Raw genomic sequence first — 18032 nt, forward strand, 5'->3', positions numbered from 1 at the left:
ACATCAATATGCAAGGCATAACTACAGAATTGTTCTGTGCAGGGTAAATACTGTCAGCTTTTGCATGTACAGTAGTGCACAAATATTAAAAAGCTTTATTTTTATACTGCATTTTAGGATTTCAGTTTGGACACACCCCACCCAAACCAAAAATCTCTCTGCAAGTTACATTTCCACCACCAGCAGTGCAACATGGTTTTACATAGGAACGTGATTTATTTATTTGCATTACTTCCAAATCAGATTCAGGCCTTTAATCTGCAAATCATTAACACAAGACATGTACAAAATTAATGAACTTTAATCAGTTTGAATGAGGCAACTCAACAATGCGAGTAACATTTCCCTTGGTGAGAAATCTCCCAAGACACACTTTCAGAGCAAGTGATATTTTTCCTTAAGTCACACATTTTTTCCAGAAATAAAATAATAAAAGGAATGTAAAGAGATCCTGCTCATCAAATATGTTATTAGCACTCTCTGAGGGACGAGCACAATGATCACTTGTGGGACTTCCGCTTGTCGTGTTTTCGGATGAGTGCCAGGATCTGGTCTCCTGTCACCACCTTGTCTCGGTCCTGATGCTTTCTCTGTTCTACCCTCTTCTGCTCAAAGAGGTAAGGGGAGTTCAGGAGCTGAGGAGGCAGCAAGGAGCCAGTGGGCTGCACTCTCTTCACCAGGTCCCAAAAAAGGTTTTTGTTATTTTTGTTAATGAAGGTAATAGCAGTTCCTCGATGGCCTAGTCTTCCGGCTCGTCCCACCTTGTTAAGATAAAAATATACAAGAACAATGAGAAATCGTATTTGAATTTGAACAAAATTTTCAAACAGTTTTTTTGTACATTTTCCATGTTACTAATTTATTTACATTACAGAATGCAGGACAGATAAGGAGTTTGCTGTTGATACAAACCTGGTCAACAGTCAACATTTGGAGAACCAGTAACGGCTAACTGTAAATGCTAACAGCAGCCAACTATAGTCATCTTCCAGCAGCTTAAAACCTAATCTTTTATGGCAGTTTCCCACATACATACCCTACTAAGGACAAAAAATTGTCATCAGTGCCGTGATAATAAAAGAGGCACTGAAACATTACTGTATATGCCTGACTGAACAGTGAATCCTTGAGTCCGTGAGTGCCGCACATGGCTGAATTGCTTCTACATGTGCTGTGAGAGCACCCAGACCAGCAACCACATTACAGGTAGAGCCGGACCACATGTGGCTGTGTATGTGCATGTATGGTATGTATGGTATGCATGCATGTATGTATGATTGATAGAAAATAAATATATCTAGCTATACAATAAAAAATAAAAAAATGCCTAGAATAAAAGAAAAGAAAAAAAAAGCATCCTTGACTTAATTGAAATTAGGTATTTTGGAAGTTGATAAACTGGTAAAGAATTCTATCCTTATTGGCAATGGCATCCTTTGTAACCTATATATTAATTTAATATCATTTAGCAAATGTTTAACATCTAAAACTCTTCAATAAATGTGTATGCTTTGTTGATTTAGGACTGAAAGGACTACATGATTATTTATGTCACCTACAACTAAACTTCTGCTCTGTAGCTGTACAATATCTGATGCAGAACACCCCAATATTAGCTTTTATGTGGTTTCGGTTACTGCCTTCTATGCAAAGAAAAAAAAAAAAAAGACCTGGTAAAAAAAATAAATCTCACCTGATGGACATATTCATCCATACTTGATGGCATGTCAAAATTCACCACCAACTTCACATTCACCAAATCCAAACCCCTGCCTAGAACACCGGTGCTGACAACAACATCATAATCTCCCTGTAGCAATCCCTGTATAAAACAGATGAATAAGAATTTGTCCAGTCAGTCTTTAAAATCATTTAAGCTAGGTACACACTGGCAGATTTTATTTGGTCTGCCGGACAATAGGACGATTTTTCAGGAAATTGTAGGCACCAATATCTGAGCTACACACCAATTTTTAGTTACCAATTTTCTTCCACGTCACACTGCATTTGCATATGTCCGCCCACAAGGAGGATGATGTAGTGAGAGGAAAAATAAGATTTTACTCACCGGTAAATCTATTTCTCGTAGTCCGTAGTGGATGCTGGGAACTCCGTAAGGACCATGGGGAATAGACGGACTCCGCAGGAGACTGGGCACTCTAAAAGAAAGATTAGGTACTATCTGGTGTGCACTGGCTCCTCCCACTATGACCCTCCTCCAGACCTCCGTTAGGATACTGTGCCCGGAAGAGCTGACACAATAAGGAAGGATTTTGAATCCCGGGTAAGACTCATACCAGCCACACCAATCACACCGTATAACTCGTGATACTATACCCAGTTAACAGTATGAAATATAACGGAGCCTCTCAACAGATGGCTCAACAATAACCCTTAGTTAGGCAATAACTACATACAAGTATTGCAGACAATCCGCACTTGGGATGGGCGCCCAGCATCCACTACGGACTACGAGAAATAGATTTACCGGTGAGTAAAATCTTATTTTCTCTGACGTCCTAGTGGATGCTGGGAACTCCGTAAGGACCATGGGGATTATACCAAAGCTCCCAAACGGGCGGGAGAGTGCGGATGACTCTGCAGCACCGAATGAGAGAACTCAAGGTCCTCCTCAGCCAAGGTATCAAATTTGTAGAATTTAGCAAACGTGTTTGCCCCTGACCAAGTTGCAGCTCGGCAAAGTTGTAAAGCCGAGACCCCTCGGGCATCCGCCCAAGATGAGCCCACTTTCCTTGTGGAATGGGCTTTTACTGATTTAGGATGCAGCAATCCAGCCGCAGAATGCTCCAGCTGAATTGTGCTACAAATTCAGCGAGCAATAGTCTGCTTAGAAGCAGGAGCACCTATTTTGTTGGGTGCCTACAGGATAAAAAGCGAGTCAGTTTTCCTGACTCCAGGCGTCCTGGAAATATAAATTTTTAAGGCCCTGACTACGTCCAGTAACTTGGAATCTTCCAAGTCCCTAGTAGCCGCAGGCACTACAATAGGTTGGTTCAAGTGAAAAGCTGATACCACCTTAGGGAGAAACTGGGGACGAGTCCTCAATTCTGCCCTATCCATATGGAAAATCAGATAAGGGCTTTTACACGACAAAGCCGCCAATTCTGACACACGCCTGGCCGAAGCCAAGGCCAATAATACCCCTTTTACACTCGCAGAAAAATCCCGGGATATTGCACGTGAACGCGCATCATCCCGGGATTCTTCTCAGTGTAAATGGGTACAGGGACAATTTCCCGGGACGAGCATCCCGGGATTTCATCCCAGGTCAAAAGCAGGGTTGAACCCGGGACCGTCCCGGGAAGCTGGGTAGTGTGAAAGGGCCCGTCCCGGGATTCACTACCCGGGACTGTTAAAAGGCCTCCGATTGGAGCTTTCATGGGCTCAGAAAAGATGATGTCATCATTCAGAGCCCTGGGGAGCGTCCTTGATGTGTGTGAGGAAGGCAGCATGGCGACCTGGACAGACCAGGAGGTGAGAGAGTTGCTGAGCATTAGGGGAGAGGAGGAAATTATGAGGCAGATCACAGGCACAGTCAAAGATGCAGTCATTTATAAAAACATCTCCAAGATGCTGCAAGCCAGGGGAATCATCCGCACACAGCAGCAAGTGTTAAACAAAATGAAAACTCTTAAAAAGCATTTCCTTAAGGTGCATGACAACAACAGGAAAAAGAGCGGTGTTGGCCGTATCGACTGGCAGTACTATGACATGTGCGCCAATATCTTTGGAAACACAGCTATATGCAGTCCGGTGAGTCTGTCTTCCAGTTCACAGTACACTGCTACAGAAGGCACTCCAGAAGAGACACAGACAAGCAGTGACGTCTGTCCATCATCACCGTTGTTAATTGACGACACACCTGAGGACAGCGACACATCATCCCAGCCGTCCATAAACACATCCAGAAACGACGACAGCATAACTGCAACCATTGAAGACGTCGTGGATGCTCAGACCAGTGACAGTGGGACTGTACAAAGTGCCGTCAAACCAACTTTACAGAAAAACAGTAAGTACATGTTTAGAAATTAACACTCATAGCACAAATCCACAATTGTTAATCATCCGGTTATGTGCGTAGTATGAGTGGCCAGTGTGGCGGCAGCGTGGCGAGCGCTAATGAGCCCCTTGCAGGATCACTGCGCTCAACACGCTGCTGGCACGGTGGCACACTTTGCATTTTCTGCCCCCACGCAGGGGGGCTTTGCATTTTTAAAAAAAGTTCAATGTTGCAGAGTAGCTAGTGTGTAGGTGGATTAATGCCACAAACACATGTTTGCTAACGCTGCTATTTTTATATACGCTCATTTTGTATTTCTTCTCTTCACAGTTTACACCGTACCGCCTAGAAGGAAGAAATTGAACAGAGCGGAGCAAGTGGCTAAAGCCATGTCAAATGTCCTTGTCGACCAACTCCGAGAGATGGACGCTACAATGTCCGCACAGGAGGATGCAAGGTTCGACAGGTTTCTAGAGGCAGAACGCCAAATGCATGATGCATTCCTTTCCCAAGTCATGACAATGCAGGAACGCATGAGTAGAGAGCAGTATGACCGCCACAGGGAATTGCACCAAATGAACATGGCGTTCTATGAGCGTATGACCAATACCTCAAGAGCACCAAACCAACACCACAACTCACAATACCCCCCTGAGCAGGGTTTTTCATCATTTAATCCTGGTCCATACTATGCCCCAAATACTGCACCATCTAGTGCGCCAAGCCCAGAGTTTACTGTATTGCGCAATTTGCCGTGAAACACAGTGAATTGCTTTTTTTGGTTGTTATTTGTTGTTAAATAACCACAGTGTGGTCATTGTTTATGCACAACTGTTTGTGCCTTCCTTCATTTTTTTCTATGTTCTGTTTTGTATAGTGTCTACATTAAAGCACTTTTTATTTATTTTTTACACAGTGATAATATACTGCAGGGACACTGTGGTTTATGGTGTTGTATCTACAAACCTACCAGTGTTTTTTTTTTTTTTATGCCAATAAAAACTTGTTTGCAAATCTAGGCATAACATTCCCATTTGTGCGTAAAGTAGACCATGTTTACAGTGTTTTCTACATTGTTTATGCATATATACACAGTTGCTGGCAATGTGTTTTTTTTGGAAAAACATAAATAATGAACCCAAAGATCAAAGGTGGAATACAAAATAAAAACATTTTCATTCACCAAACATGTTGTGCTGATTCTTAAACACTATTGTACCAGTGCTGCAAGGTTGGACATAATAGTGTGGCGTATTTGTTCTGCAGCGGAGTTTGAGGCAGTCCCAAACAAAGCACCTTCCACATGTGGGTTTATAACCTCAGGGTCCTGCACAGTCCACTCAGGAAGGAATAGCTCATTTTGCAGTTCACAGATGTTGTGCAGTATACAGCACGCAGCTACTACATTAGGCATATTCATAAGGTCCACATCATTGCGCTTCATCAAACAACGCCATCTTCCTTTTAACCTGCCAAAGGCGTTCTCAACCACCATCCTTGCTGAACTCAGGGTGTGAGTATAGGTTTGTTGCTCTGGGGTTAACTGGACCTGTTGGGTGTAGCCTTTCATAATCCAGGGGCGTAAAGGGTATGCAGCATCCCCGATGATGTGGACAGGGATCTCCACCCCATTCACAATCTTTGCACACTCTTTGGGGTACAGCCAGCCTCCCTGCTTCTCCTCTACGATGTTGTACAGGTCAGAATTGGCAAGAACTCGGGAGTCATGAGATCGGCCTGACCAGCCAATAAACACATCTAGGAAACTAAAGAACAGTAAAATTGAAAACAATTAGAATGTAAAACTCACACATGCAACTCATCCCACCACCCCAAAAATAAACACTTACCAATATTTGTGGTCCACAACAGCCTGTAATGTGATGGAGTGCCAGCCCTTCCTATTAAAATAATCAGCATGGTTGTCACGTGGGGCAATAATGGGGATGTGTCCCATCAATCGCTCCTCCACACTGCGGATAGCCTCGCTTCACAAATCCAATGATGGTATCCTGTAAGCGCTGTCCTTGTGGTAGAGATATGAAGCGCTTGTATAAGGTAGATACAATTGCTTTAGTCACCTGGTGGACTATGACACAGCAGGTGGAGATTGCAACACCGAACAAGCATGAGACTGAGCGGTACTCTCCTGGGGTAGCATACCACCACAATGCAATAGCTAATCTCCTGCGTGCCTCGATGGGTCTCCTAAGCCTGGTGGTCTGCATGTCAAGTGCTGGGGTAAGTAATTCCAGGATGTAGTTAAAGGTTGCACGAGACACACGGAAGTTAGCCATCCACTCCTCATCCTGGTAAGCTTCCACGGTCCTCATAAAGGCTTCTCCGTGCCGGCGATCTCTGGACCAAAATGAGCGGTTAGGGCCCATACTCACACTCAGTATGATACTCATCCTGGATGATATGAAGGCTCTCCTCCTGCGCAAATATTGGCGGCGACTAGCAGCCCTATCCAGCATAAATTGCGCCCTCCTCCTCCTCATAAAATATATGTGCAGTATACTGCACAGTGTGATAAGCTGCATCATGCTGTCAGTGGCTGTATGAAACATCAGCAAAGCAGAAAGAATCATGAGCTCAGGCATACACACTGGTACTCCGTCGGCCATGACTGCAGCAATGGTGTGAGCAGGCACCACCCCTCCCTTTGTTGACTAGTGTGACCTCATCAATGTGAGCCAGAAAAGGCCATTTCTAATGACACACATGTGCATTTGCAGGGATATCCCGGGATCAGTGTAAATGGGGCTGTCCCGGGTCGATCCCAGGTCTTAGTGCAGTGTGAAAGGGGTCAGTCCCGGGAAGGCATCCCGGGACGCATCCCGGGAAGCATCCCGGGAGTGACCCGGGAGTGCGAGTGTAAAAGTGGTATAACATGACCACTTTCCACGTGAGATATTTCAAATCCACAGTTTTAAGTGGCTCAAACCAATGTTATTTTAGGAAACACAACACCACGTTGAGATCCCAAGGTGCCACAGGAGGCACAAAAGGGGGCTGAATATGTAGCACTACCTTTACAAATGTCTGAACTCCAGGCAGTGAAGCCAGTTTTTTCTGGAAGAAAATCGACAGAGCCAAAATCTGGACCTTAATGGAACCCAAGTTTAGGCCCATAGTCACTCCTGACTGTAGGAAGTGCAGAAAACGACCCAGCTGAAATTCCTCTGTTGGGGCCTTCCTGGCCTCACACCACGCAACATATTTTCACCAAATACGGTGATAATGGTTTGCGGTTACTTCTTTCCTGGCTTTTATCAGCGTAGGAATGACTTCCTCCGGAATGCCCTTTTCCTTTAGGATCCGGAATTCAACCGCCATGCCGTCAAACGCAGCCGCGGTAAGTCTTGGAACAGACAGGGCCCCTGCTGTAGCAGATCCTGTCTGAGCGGTAGAGGCCATGGGTCCTCTGATATCATTTCTTGAAGTTCTGGGTACCAAGCTCTTCTTGGCCCATCCGGAACCACGAGTATCGTTCTTACTCCTCGTTTTCTTATTATTCTCAGTACCTTTGGTATGAGAGGCAGAGGAGGGAATACATAAACCGACTGGTACACCCACGGTGTCACTAGAGCGTCCACAGCTATTGCCTGAGGGTCCCTTGACCTGGCGCAATATCTAGTTTTTTGTTTAGGCGGGACGCCATCATGTCCACCTGTGGCCTTTCCCAACGGTTTACAAACAGTTGGAAGACTTCTGGATGAAGTCCCCACTCTCCCGGGTGTAGGTCGTGTCTGCTGAGGAAGTATGCTTCCCAGTTGTCCACTCCCGGAATGAACACTGCTGACAGTGCTAAGACGTGATTTTCCGCCCATCGGAGAATCCTTGTGGCTTCTGCCATCGCCATCCTGCTTCTTGTGCCGCCCTGTCGGTTTACATGGGCGACTGCCGTGATGTTGTCTGATTGGATCAGTACCGGCTGGTTTTGAAGCAGAGGCCTTGCCAGACTTAGGGCATTGTAAATGGCCCTCAGTTCCAGAATATTTATGTGTAGGGACGACTCCTGACTTGACCAAAGTCCTTGGAAATTTCTTCCCTGTGTGACTACCCCCCAGCCTCGAAGGCTGGCATCCGTGGTTACCAGGACCCAGTCCTGTATGCCGAATCTGCGGCCCTCTTGAAGATGAGCACTCTGCAGCCACCACAGTAGAGATACCCTGGTCCTTGGAGACAGGGTTATCAGCCGATGCATCTGAAGATGCGATCCCGACCACTTGTCCAAGAGGTCCCACTGAAAGGTTCTTGCATGGAACCTGCCGAATGGAATTTTGCTTCGTAAGAAGCTACCATTTTCCCCAGGACTCGTGTGCAGTGATGCACCGATACCTGTTTTGGTTTCAGGAGGTCTCTGACTAGAGATGACAGCTCCTTGGCTTTCTCCTGCGGGAGAAACACTTTTTTCTGTTCTGTGTCCAGAACCATCCCCAGGAACAGTAGGCGTGTGGTAGGAACCAGCTGTGACTTTGGAATGTATAGAATCCATCCGTGCTGTTGTAGCACTTCCCGAGATAGTGCTACTCCGACCAACAACTGCTCCTTGGACCTCGCCTTTATAAGGAGATCGTCCAAGTACGGGATAATTAAAACTCCCTTTTTTCGAAGGAGTATCATCATTTTTGCCATTACCTTGGTAAAGACCCTCGGTGCTGTGGACAGTCCAAACGGCAGTGTTTGGAATTGGTAATGGCAATCCTGTACCACAAATCTGAGGTACTCCTGGTGAGGATGGTAAATGGGGACATGTAGGTAAGCCTCCTTGATGTCCAGGGATACCATGTAATCCCCCTCCTCCAGGCTTGCAATAACCGCCCTGAGCGATTCCATCTTGAACTTGAATTTTTTTATGTATGTGTTCAAGGATTTCAAATTTAAAATGGGTCTCACCGAACCGTCCGGTTTCGGTACCACAAACAGTGTGGAATAGTAACCCCGTCCTTGTTGAAGTAGGGGCACCTTGACTATCACCTGCTGGGAATACAGCTTGTGAATTGCCTCTAGCACAGCCTCCCTGACTGAGGGAGTTGTCGGCAAGGCAGATTTGAGGAAACGGCGGGGGGGAGACGCCTCGAATTCCAGCTTGTACCCCTGAGATACTACTTGAAGGATCCAGGGATCCACCTGTGAGCGAGCCCACTGATTGCTGAAATTTTTGAGGCGGCCCCCCACCGTACCTGGCTACGCCTGTGGAGCCCCCGCGTCATGCGGTGGACTCAGGAGGAAGCGGGGGAAGAATTTTGATTCTGGGAACTGGCTGACTGGTGCAGCTTTTTCCCTCTTCCCTCGTCTCTGTGCAGAAAGGAAGCGCCTTTGACCCGCTTGCTTTTCTGAAGCCGAAAGGACTGTACCTGATAATACAGTGCTTTCTTAGGCTGTGAGGAAACCGGAGGTAAAAAAAATTTTTCCCAGCTGTTGCTGTGGATACGAGGTCCCAGAGACCATCCCCAAACAATTCCTCACCCTTATAAGGCTCTATGTGCCTTTTAAAGTCAGCATCACCTGTCCAGTGTCGGGTCTCTAATACCCTCCTGACAGAATGGACATTGCATTAATTCTGGATGCCAGCCGGCAAAATATCCCTCTGTGCATCCCTCATATATAAAACGACGTCTTTAATATGCTCTTATGTTCGCAAAATAGTATCCCTGTTTGACAGGGTCACAGACCACGCTGCAGCAGCACTATCTGCAGGTCTCAGTCTAGTACCTGAGTGTGTAAATACAGACTTCAGGATAGCCTCCTGCTTTTTATCAGCAGGTACTTTCAAAGTGGCCGTATCCTAAGATGGCAGTGCCACCTTTTTTGACAAACGTGTGAGCGCCTTATCCCCCCTAGGGGATATCTCCCAGCGTAACTTATCCTCTGGCGGGAAAGGGTACGCCATCAGTAACTTTTTAGAAATTACCAGTTTCTTATCGGGGGAACCCACGCTTTTTCACACTTCATTCACTCATTTGATGGGGGAACAAAACACTGCCTGCTTTTTCTCCCCAAACATAAAACCCTTTTTTAGTGGTACCTGGGTTAATGTCAGAAATGTGTAACACATTTTTTATTGCCGGGATCATGTAACGGATGTTCCTAGTGGATTGTGTATATGTCTCAACCTCGTCGACACTGGAGTCAGACTCCGTGTCGACATCTGTGTCTGCCATCTGAGGGAGCGGGCGTTTTTTGAGCCCCTGATGGCCTTTGAGACGCCTGGGCAGGCGCGGGCTGAGAAGCCGGCTGTCCCACAGCTGTTACGTCATCCAGCCTTTTATGTAAGGAGTTGACACTGTCGGTTTATACCTTCCACCTATCCATCCACTCTGGTGTCGGCCCCACAGGGGGGCGACATCACATTTATCGGCATCTGCTCTGCCACCACATAAGCCTCCTCATCAAACGTGTCGACACCGCCGTACCGACACACCGCACACACACAGGGAATGCTCTGAGGACAGGACCCCACACAGCCCTTTGGGGAGACAGAGAGAGAGTATGCCAGCACACACCAGAGCGCTATATAATTTAGGGATTAACACTATATTGAGTGAATTTTTCCCAATAGCTGCTTGTATATACAATATTGCGCCTAAATTTAGTGCCCCCCCTCTCTTTTTAACCCTTTGAGCCTGCAAACTACAGGGGAGAGCCTGGGGAGCTGTCTTCCAGCTGCACTGTGAAGAGAAAATGGCGCCAGTGTGCTGAGGGAGATAGCTCCGCCCCTTTTTCGCTGACTTTTCTCCCGCTTTTTTATGGATTCTGGCAGGGGTATTTATCACATATATAGCCTCTGGGGCTATATATTGTGATATATTTGCCAGCCAAGGTGTTTTTATTGCTGCTCAGGGCACCCCCCCCAGCGCCCTGCACCCTCAGTGACCGGAGTGTGAAGTGTGTATGAGGAGCAATGGCGCACAGCTGCAGTGCTGTGCGCTACCTTGGTGAAGACTGATGTCTTCTGCCGCCGATTTTCCGGACCTCTTCTTGCTTCTGGCTCTGTAAGGGGGACGGCGGCGCGGCTCCGGGAACGAACACCAAGGCCAGTTCCATGCGGTCGATCCCTCTGGAGCTAATGGTGTCCAGTAGCCTAAGAAGCCCAAGCTAGCTGCAAGCAGGTAGGTTCGCTTCTTCTCCCCTTAGTCCCTCGATGCAGTGAGCCTGTTGCCAGCAGGTCTCACTGTAAAATAAAAAACCTAAATAAACTTTCTTTCTAGGAGCTCAGGAGAGCCCCTAGTGTGCATCCAGCTCGGCCGGGCACAGAAATCTAACTGAGGTCTGGAGGAGGGTCATAGTGGGAGGAGCCAGTGCACACCAGATAGTACCTAATCTTACTTTTAGAGTGCCCAGTCTCCTGCGGAGCCCGTCTATTCCCCATGGTCCTTACGGAGTTCCCAGCATCCACTAGGACGTCAGAGAAACAGGAAATATGGTCAGATTATTGAGAACGCACAGACACTACTCAATATCTGGAGAATGTGGCAGATATTTTTGGTCTGGGACGACTGATCGTAAAGTCGATCGTGTATGTGTGTGTGTGTGTGTGTGTGTGTGTGTGTGTGTGTGTGTGTGTGTGTGTGTGTGTGTGTAAGATTTTCCCTAATTATCGGCGAAACGCAAACACGATTATTAAAATACAGAATTTAAATATAATTTATCAATCTCCTCTTGGATTCTCAATAAATCGCTTTATATAGTAGGGCCCCAATCCTTACATCAGGCATGTCCAAACTGCGGCCCTCCAGCTGTTAAGAAACAACATATCCCAGCATGCCCTGACACAGTTTTGCTGTCAGAGAATGCTAAAGCTGTGTCAGGGCATGCTGGGATGTGCAGTTTCTCAACAGCTGGAGGGCCGCAGTTTGGACATGCCTGCTACACAGATTGGAAGCTATGCAGATCACCTATGCTGCTTTTTCATACCAAGAGATCTGACACAGTGATTGCAATTTAAGACTTTAGAATCGCTGTGTTCCATCTTCCCGGTTACAGAGAGAGGAACAGTCACTAAGGTGATCAGCACAGAAGTTCCAGCTATTTGCAAGTGATGGGAACCTGCTAAATACAGTGAATGATGAGCATCTCAGGAGTGCACCCTACCAAAGTGCTCTTATTGATTACACTACCTAATTAGGAAAATTTACTTTTAAATGATATTACGTAATGTAATTAAATAAATCATGAATTACAGTAAGTTATTGCTTTATTCGTAACACAACTTGTTGTGATGGTAAGTTTTGCACAATTTAAAGTAGATATAGGAAGCAAACTAATTCCATGTCTGTGCCGTGGTCGGGACAATGTTTGTGATCTGAAACAGTCAAATGAACTCACCGTCGATGGATCTGTACTGCATCATACAGATTAAAGCCCAGTCACACAATCCCCACTGTATGTTTTTTTATCATAATGACTATCTTGCTTTTTAGATCATTTTGATTCTAAGTAAACCAAAGAAGAATGTAATGTGACAACAATGTAGTCAGAACTCCATTACCTAGATCTTTGTATCACTCATACTATATAACTTCATTATAATGACATCTTGACTTTGGCTCATTAAACGTTGGAGAACATCAAAACAGTTATTATGATAATAGGTTCCTTATAATACTGGGGCTGTACGGATGGTGTAATGGTTAGCATTACTGCCTCACAGCACTGAGGTCATGGGTTCAATTCCAGCCATGGCCCTAACTGTGTTATTCCAACTCATGGCCCTGAGTTTGCATATTCTCCCTGTACTTTGGAGAAATATATTGGCAGGTTAATAGTGTGTGTGTGTGTGTGTGTGTGTGTGTGTGTGTGTGTGTGTGTGTGTGTGTGTGTGTGTGTGTGTGTGTGTGTGTTAGGGAATATAGACTGCAAGCTCCACTGGGGCAGGGACTGATGTGAATGGCCAAATATTCTCTGTAAAGCGCTGCGGAATGTGTGTGCGCTATATAAATAACTGGTAATATCATAAAATACTGGCCTCTCTCTTCTTGCTAGCATTACTTCAGTAAGAAAACTAAAGAAATCGTCTATTTTCAATACATTTGTGCAGTAACCATAAATGTAGGGAACTAGGGAATGCGGCGAGTGCTTACCCTATCCATGGTTGCATCCTCTTTAGAAGTATTGGCACTGGAGTCCTAGAATTCTGAGTCATTTAACAATGTATGATAAGGAAATACCTCTTCACAATTACTTTGTGGTGTATTTATAATCATGTCATTGAGATTCATGGTTTGTAATCATTTAACTGTGAACATGCAGGGTTATGAAGGTTGGATATGCTGCAGAGATGGATGGATCTGGCCATATGTGCTCCTACACTGCATGTATGGAAATAATACATGTAGCTATTCCCCCATTTGCAGAGTTGTATGTACTTTGCAGTATGCAGCCCCTTATCCATGGACATGATTTGCTACTACAGGTTGTCTTCCATATCTGAAATACAGAATATTCCAAAAAAGGAGATTTATGGTAGCCTTACCATAGTTAAATCTCTTTCTGCGAGGTAAACTGGGTTCCACAGGCAATACATCAAGGTGTAGAGTTGGATCTTGATCCAAGGCACCAACAGGCTAAAGCTTCGACTGTTCCCAGGATGCATTGCATGGCCTCCTCTATAACCCCGCCACCGGACACTGGAGCTCAGTTTCGTTAACCAGTCCAATGCAGTAGCAGGTAAAAGAGAAGGCAGATGTTGTGCGTCAGGGTGGGCGCCCTGTGGAACCAAGTGTACCTTGCAGAAAGATTTAACTATGGTAAGTCTACAATAAATCTCCTTTTCTGCAGCAGGGTACACCGTCTTCCTCAGGGAACACATTTGGGATGTCCTAAAGCAGTTCCTCATGGGAGGGGACACACCGTAGCGGGCACAAGAACCCGGCGTCCAAAGGAAGCATCCTGGGAGGCGGCGGAAGTATCAAAAGGTACCTAATGAACGTGTTCACCGAGGACCCCGTAGCTGCCTTGCACAATTGTTCAGCGGACGCGCCTCGGCGGGCCGCCCAAGAAGGTCGAAAAGACCGAGTAGAATGGGCTTTGATAGCAGCAGGAGCTGAAAGGCTAGCCTGTGCATATGCTTGTGCAATCACCATTCTAATCCATCTGACCAAGGTTTGCTTATTCGCTGGCCAGCCACATTTGTGAAAACCAAAAAGTACAAAGAGTATCGGACCTCCTGAGAGAGGCAGTCCTCTCCACGTAAATACAGAGAGCCCGTACCTTATCCAAAGACCGCTCTTTGGAGGACAAACCAGAAGAGATAAAAGCCAGAACCACAATCTCTTGGTTAAGATGGAAAGATGACACCAACTTTGGTAGATAACCGGGACAAGTTCTAAGAACTGCCCAGTCACGGTGAAAAATCAGAAAGGGTGGACAGGACAAAGCGCCCAAGTCTGACACCCTATTAGCAGAGGCAATAGCCAGCAGAAACACAAACTTAAGCGTAAGATTTTTAAGCTCCACAGACTGAAGAAGTTCAAATGGAGACACAGGAGGGACATAGGGAGGCTGAATCCGTAAAACGCCTTGAGTGAAGGTATGAATGTCTGGAATAGACGCAATCTTCCTCTGACACCACACCGACAAGACAGAAATATGAACCTTGAGGGAGGCCAGACGAAGGCCTAAGTCTAGGCCCTATTGCAGAAAAGCCAAAAGTCTGGAAGTTCTGAAATTGTATTCATCGTAATTCCTAGCAGCACACCACGTGAAGTAAGAATTCCAGACCCTGTAAAAAATCCGTGCAGAAGCCGGTTTGCGGGCCTTCAGCATAGTTTGGATAACCACCTCAGAGAATCCTTTAGCCCTCAGTAGTGATGCTTCAAGAGACACACCGTCAAAGCCAGTCTGGCCACAAGGACCCTGAACGAGGTGGTCTAGGCGTTGAAGAAGTAGAAGAGGACGCTCGATCGATAGAACCTGCAGGTCTGAGAACCAATGCCATCTGGGCCACGCTGGAGCGACTAGAAGTAGTATTCCTCCTTCTTGCTTGAACTTCCATAGTACCCTGGGCAGAAGCGACACTGGAGGGAATACGTATGGCAGCTGAAAGTTCCATGGAATTGCCAGTGCGTGCACGAACGCTGCTTGAGGATCCCTTGTCCTTGATCCGAAGACCGGAACCTTGTGATTGTGTCGAGACACCATCACGTCTACATCTGGTAGGTCCCACTTGTCCACTAGGAGTTGAAAGACTTCCTGTTGAAGACTCCACTCGCCTGCGTGTACGCCCTGACGACTGAGGAAATCCGCTTTGCAGTTGAGGACTCCGGGAATGAACACTGCCGATATTACTGGCAGATAGCGTTCCGCCCAACGAAGGATTTTTGACACTTCCGTCATTGCCATGCGGCTTCGAGTGCTGCCTTGATGATTTATGTATGCCACCGTGGTGGCGTTGTCTGATTATACTTGAACAGGCCTGCTCTGTATCAGAGGCAGGGCAAGAGTCAAAGCATTGAACCCTGCCCGCAATTCCAGAATGTTTCTCGTTAGGAGAGATTCCTCCTTGGTCCATCGACCCTTGAGAGAGTGTGTGTTGCTCTAGCACCGCACCTCAACCCTGCAGACTGGCGTCCGTAGTCAGTAGAACCCAGTTGGGGATCCAGAAGGGATGGCCCCTGCTCAACTGTTGGTCCTGTAGCCACCAGCTCAGTGACAGACGAACCTCCAGAGTCAAGGACATCATTTGAGGCAGGCCGTCCCACTTGGAAAGAATTAACCTCTGCAGAGGGCGGGAACAAAATTGAGCATACTCTATCATGTCAAAAGCCAACACCATAAGGCCTAGTACTTGCATCGCCGAGTGTTGGGCGAGAAAGGAAGTATCTGATCCTGTCGTGAAGTTTCAGGACATTCTCTGGAGACAGAAACAGTCTTTGTCTATGTGCATCCAGTAGTGTCCCCAGGTGCACCATGCTCCGAGCAGGTACCAGCGAGGACTTTTTCCAGTTGATGAGCCACCCGTGAGCTTGTAGGAATTGGACCGTCAGTTCCAAATGACTGAGGAGAACATCTTGGGAGTTCGCCAGGATCAGCAAGTCATCCAGATACGGTAGAATCCTGATTCCCTGACAGCAGAAAAGGACCGTCATCACGGCCATGACCTTGGTGAAGATCCGAGGGGCCGTGGCCAGTCCAAAGGCAGAGCCTGGAACTAATAATGTAGGTTGCCAATAGCAAACCGCAGATATTGCTGATGCGATATGGCAATAGGTATATGCAGGTAAGCATCTTGTATGTCCAGGGATACCATATAGTCCTCGGGTTCCATGGCCAGTACAATAGAGCGCAGAGTTTCCATACGGAATTTGGACACTCTCACAAATGTGTTCAATGATTTGAGTTTGAGTATAGGCCGGAAGGACACATTGGGTTTCGGGACTAGTAACAGGGTCGAATAGTATCCCCTGCCTCTCTGGGATAGAGGTACCGGGACTACCACTCCTGTGTCCAGGAGGGATCGCACAACCGGGAGAAGAGCTTGCGCTTTCAACGGATCCGAAGTAATAACCATTGTGCAGTACTGGTGAGGGGGACATCTCTTGAAAGAGACAGTGTACCCATGAGAGACAACCTCCGGCACCCAGGCGTCTGAAGTGATCCTTAACCAGACCTGGGCGAATTGCAGAAGGCGGCCTCCCACCCTGGGAACCTCCAGGGGGAGGCCAGGCCCGTCATGCAGCAGGCTTATCTTGTTTGGAAGCAGGCTGACAGGCAGCCCAGGATTTAGGTTTGGGCTTAGTGGTTTTGAAAGCACGAGCCTGTCCCGGGGACATCTGACCCTTTGCTTTCCCTGGAGGTCGAAATGAACGAAATGTGGTACTCTTTGCCTTCGGTTCAGAAGGATTAGTACTTGGGAGAAACGCAGTATTAGCAGTCGCCAAGTCAGTCACAATCTTATTCAGATCTTCCCCAAATAGGATGTCTCCCTTAAAGGGGAGCACCTCCAAGGTCTTTCTGGAGTCCAGGTCCACCTTCCAGGATCTCATCGACATAATTCAGTGAGCCAGTATAGACGTAGTGGCCGCCTTGCCGCCATTACACCTGCCTCAGAGGACGCCTCCTGAATATAGTGGGAGGCGGTGGTAATAGGAGACAGATATTGTCGGGCAGTGTCAGAAATATCCTGCGGCAGCTCTTCCTCTAATGCCTGAACCCATGCTTCAATTAATTTTGCGGCCCAGGAGGCTGCTATAGAGGGTCTATGTACAGCACCTGTAAGGGAGTAAATAGACTTCAGGCATCCCTCCACACGCTTATCTGTCGGTTCCTTAAGTGATGTGACATTGGTGACAGGCAGAGTAGATGACACCACAAGAGGGGTGACATGAGAGTCCACCGGCGGTGGAGTTTCCCACTTGTTACTCAACTCCACAAGGATAGGATAACGAGCTAGCATCTTCTCCAGGAAAGCAATTCTCCCTGTCTATGAAGACCAGGGTTCCTGACATATTTCTATTAAATTGTCAGAATGTGGTAAGACTACTTTAGCAGCCTTCTGACGTCTGAACTTATCAGGTTTCTTAGACGCAGTAGTGGGATCTACCTCATCATCAATTTGTAGAATCAGCTTAATAGCCTCCACTAGGTCAGGAACATCAACCTGAGTTGTAGGTTCCTCGTCAGAAGCAACTGTATCAGTGCCTGACTGATCAGTATGTTCCCCATCCTCATCAGAAGAATTATCTGTAATATTAGTGGATTGTGAGGAGGAAGCGGCCCGCTTAGATGACCCCTTGACCCCAGAGGGACGTGGGGTAGACTTTTGTCTAACCAAAGATTGATTTAATTGTTATATCTGGGTAGAATGTCGTTAGGTTGACACAGCTTAGGTCAACAGTCATTAGGTCAACCACTGAAGGTTGACATGTACTAGGTCGACAGGTCAAAAGGTTAACATGAGTTTTTCACATTAAAATTTTTGGGATTTTTTCATACGTAACGATCCACGTGGACTACAACAGGAACTGTAACGTGTGCAGAGTACAGCGGTAGCACTAATTGG

At 46.6% G+C, this 18032-nt stretch overlaps 1 protein-coding gene across 3 annotated transcripts in view; it reads right to left on the bottom strand.

The window, feature by feature from the left end:
• Positions 1–285: 285 nt before the first annotated feature.
• The window catches only part of DDX59 (DEAD-box helicase 59), a 70155-nt gene continuing 52408 nt past the window's right edge, over positions 286–18032 (bottom strand). Inside the window, exons 6-7 of one of the 3 annotated variants that reach the window (XM_063940139.1) lie at positions 1694–1822; positions 286–761 (exon numbers count right to left, since the gene is read on the bottom strand). In XM_063940139.1, coding sequence (XP_063796209.1) covers positions 501–761; positions 1694–1822 — 390 coding nt within the window. In that variant the 3' untranslated portion in view covers positions 286–500. Of the gene's footprint in view, positions 762–1693; positions 1823–18032 lie in introns of those variants that run through there. The other 2 variants (XM_063940140.1, XR_010186790.1) reach the window with 2 other exon arrangements.

This window comes from Pseudophryne corroboree, chromosome 9 (assembly GCF_028390025.1).
Source record: "Pseudophryne corroboree isolate aPseCor3 chromosome 9, aPseCor3.hap2, whole genome shotgun sequence".
NCBI classification, from domain to species: domain Eukaryota; kingdom Metazoa; phylum Chordata; class Amphibia; order Anura; family Myobatrachidae; genus Pseudophryne; species Pseudophryne corroboree.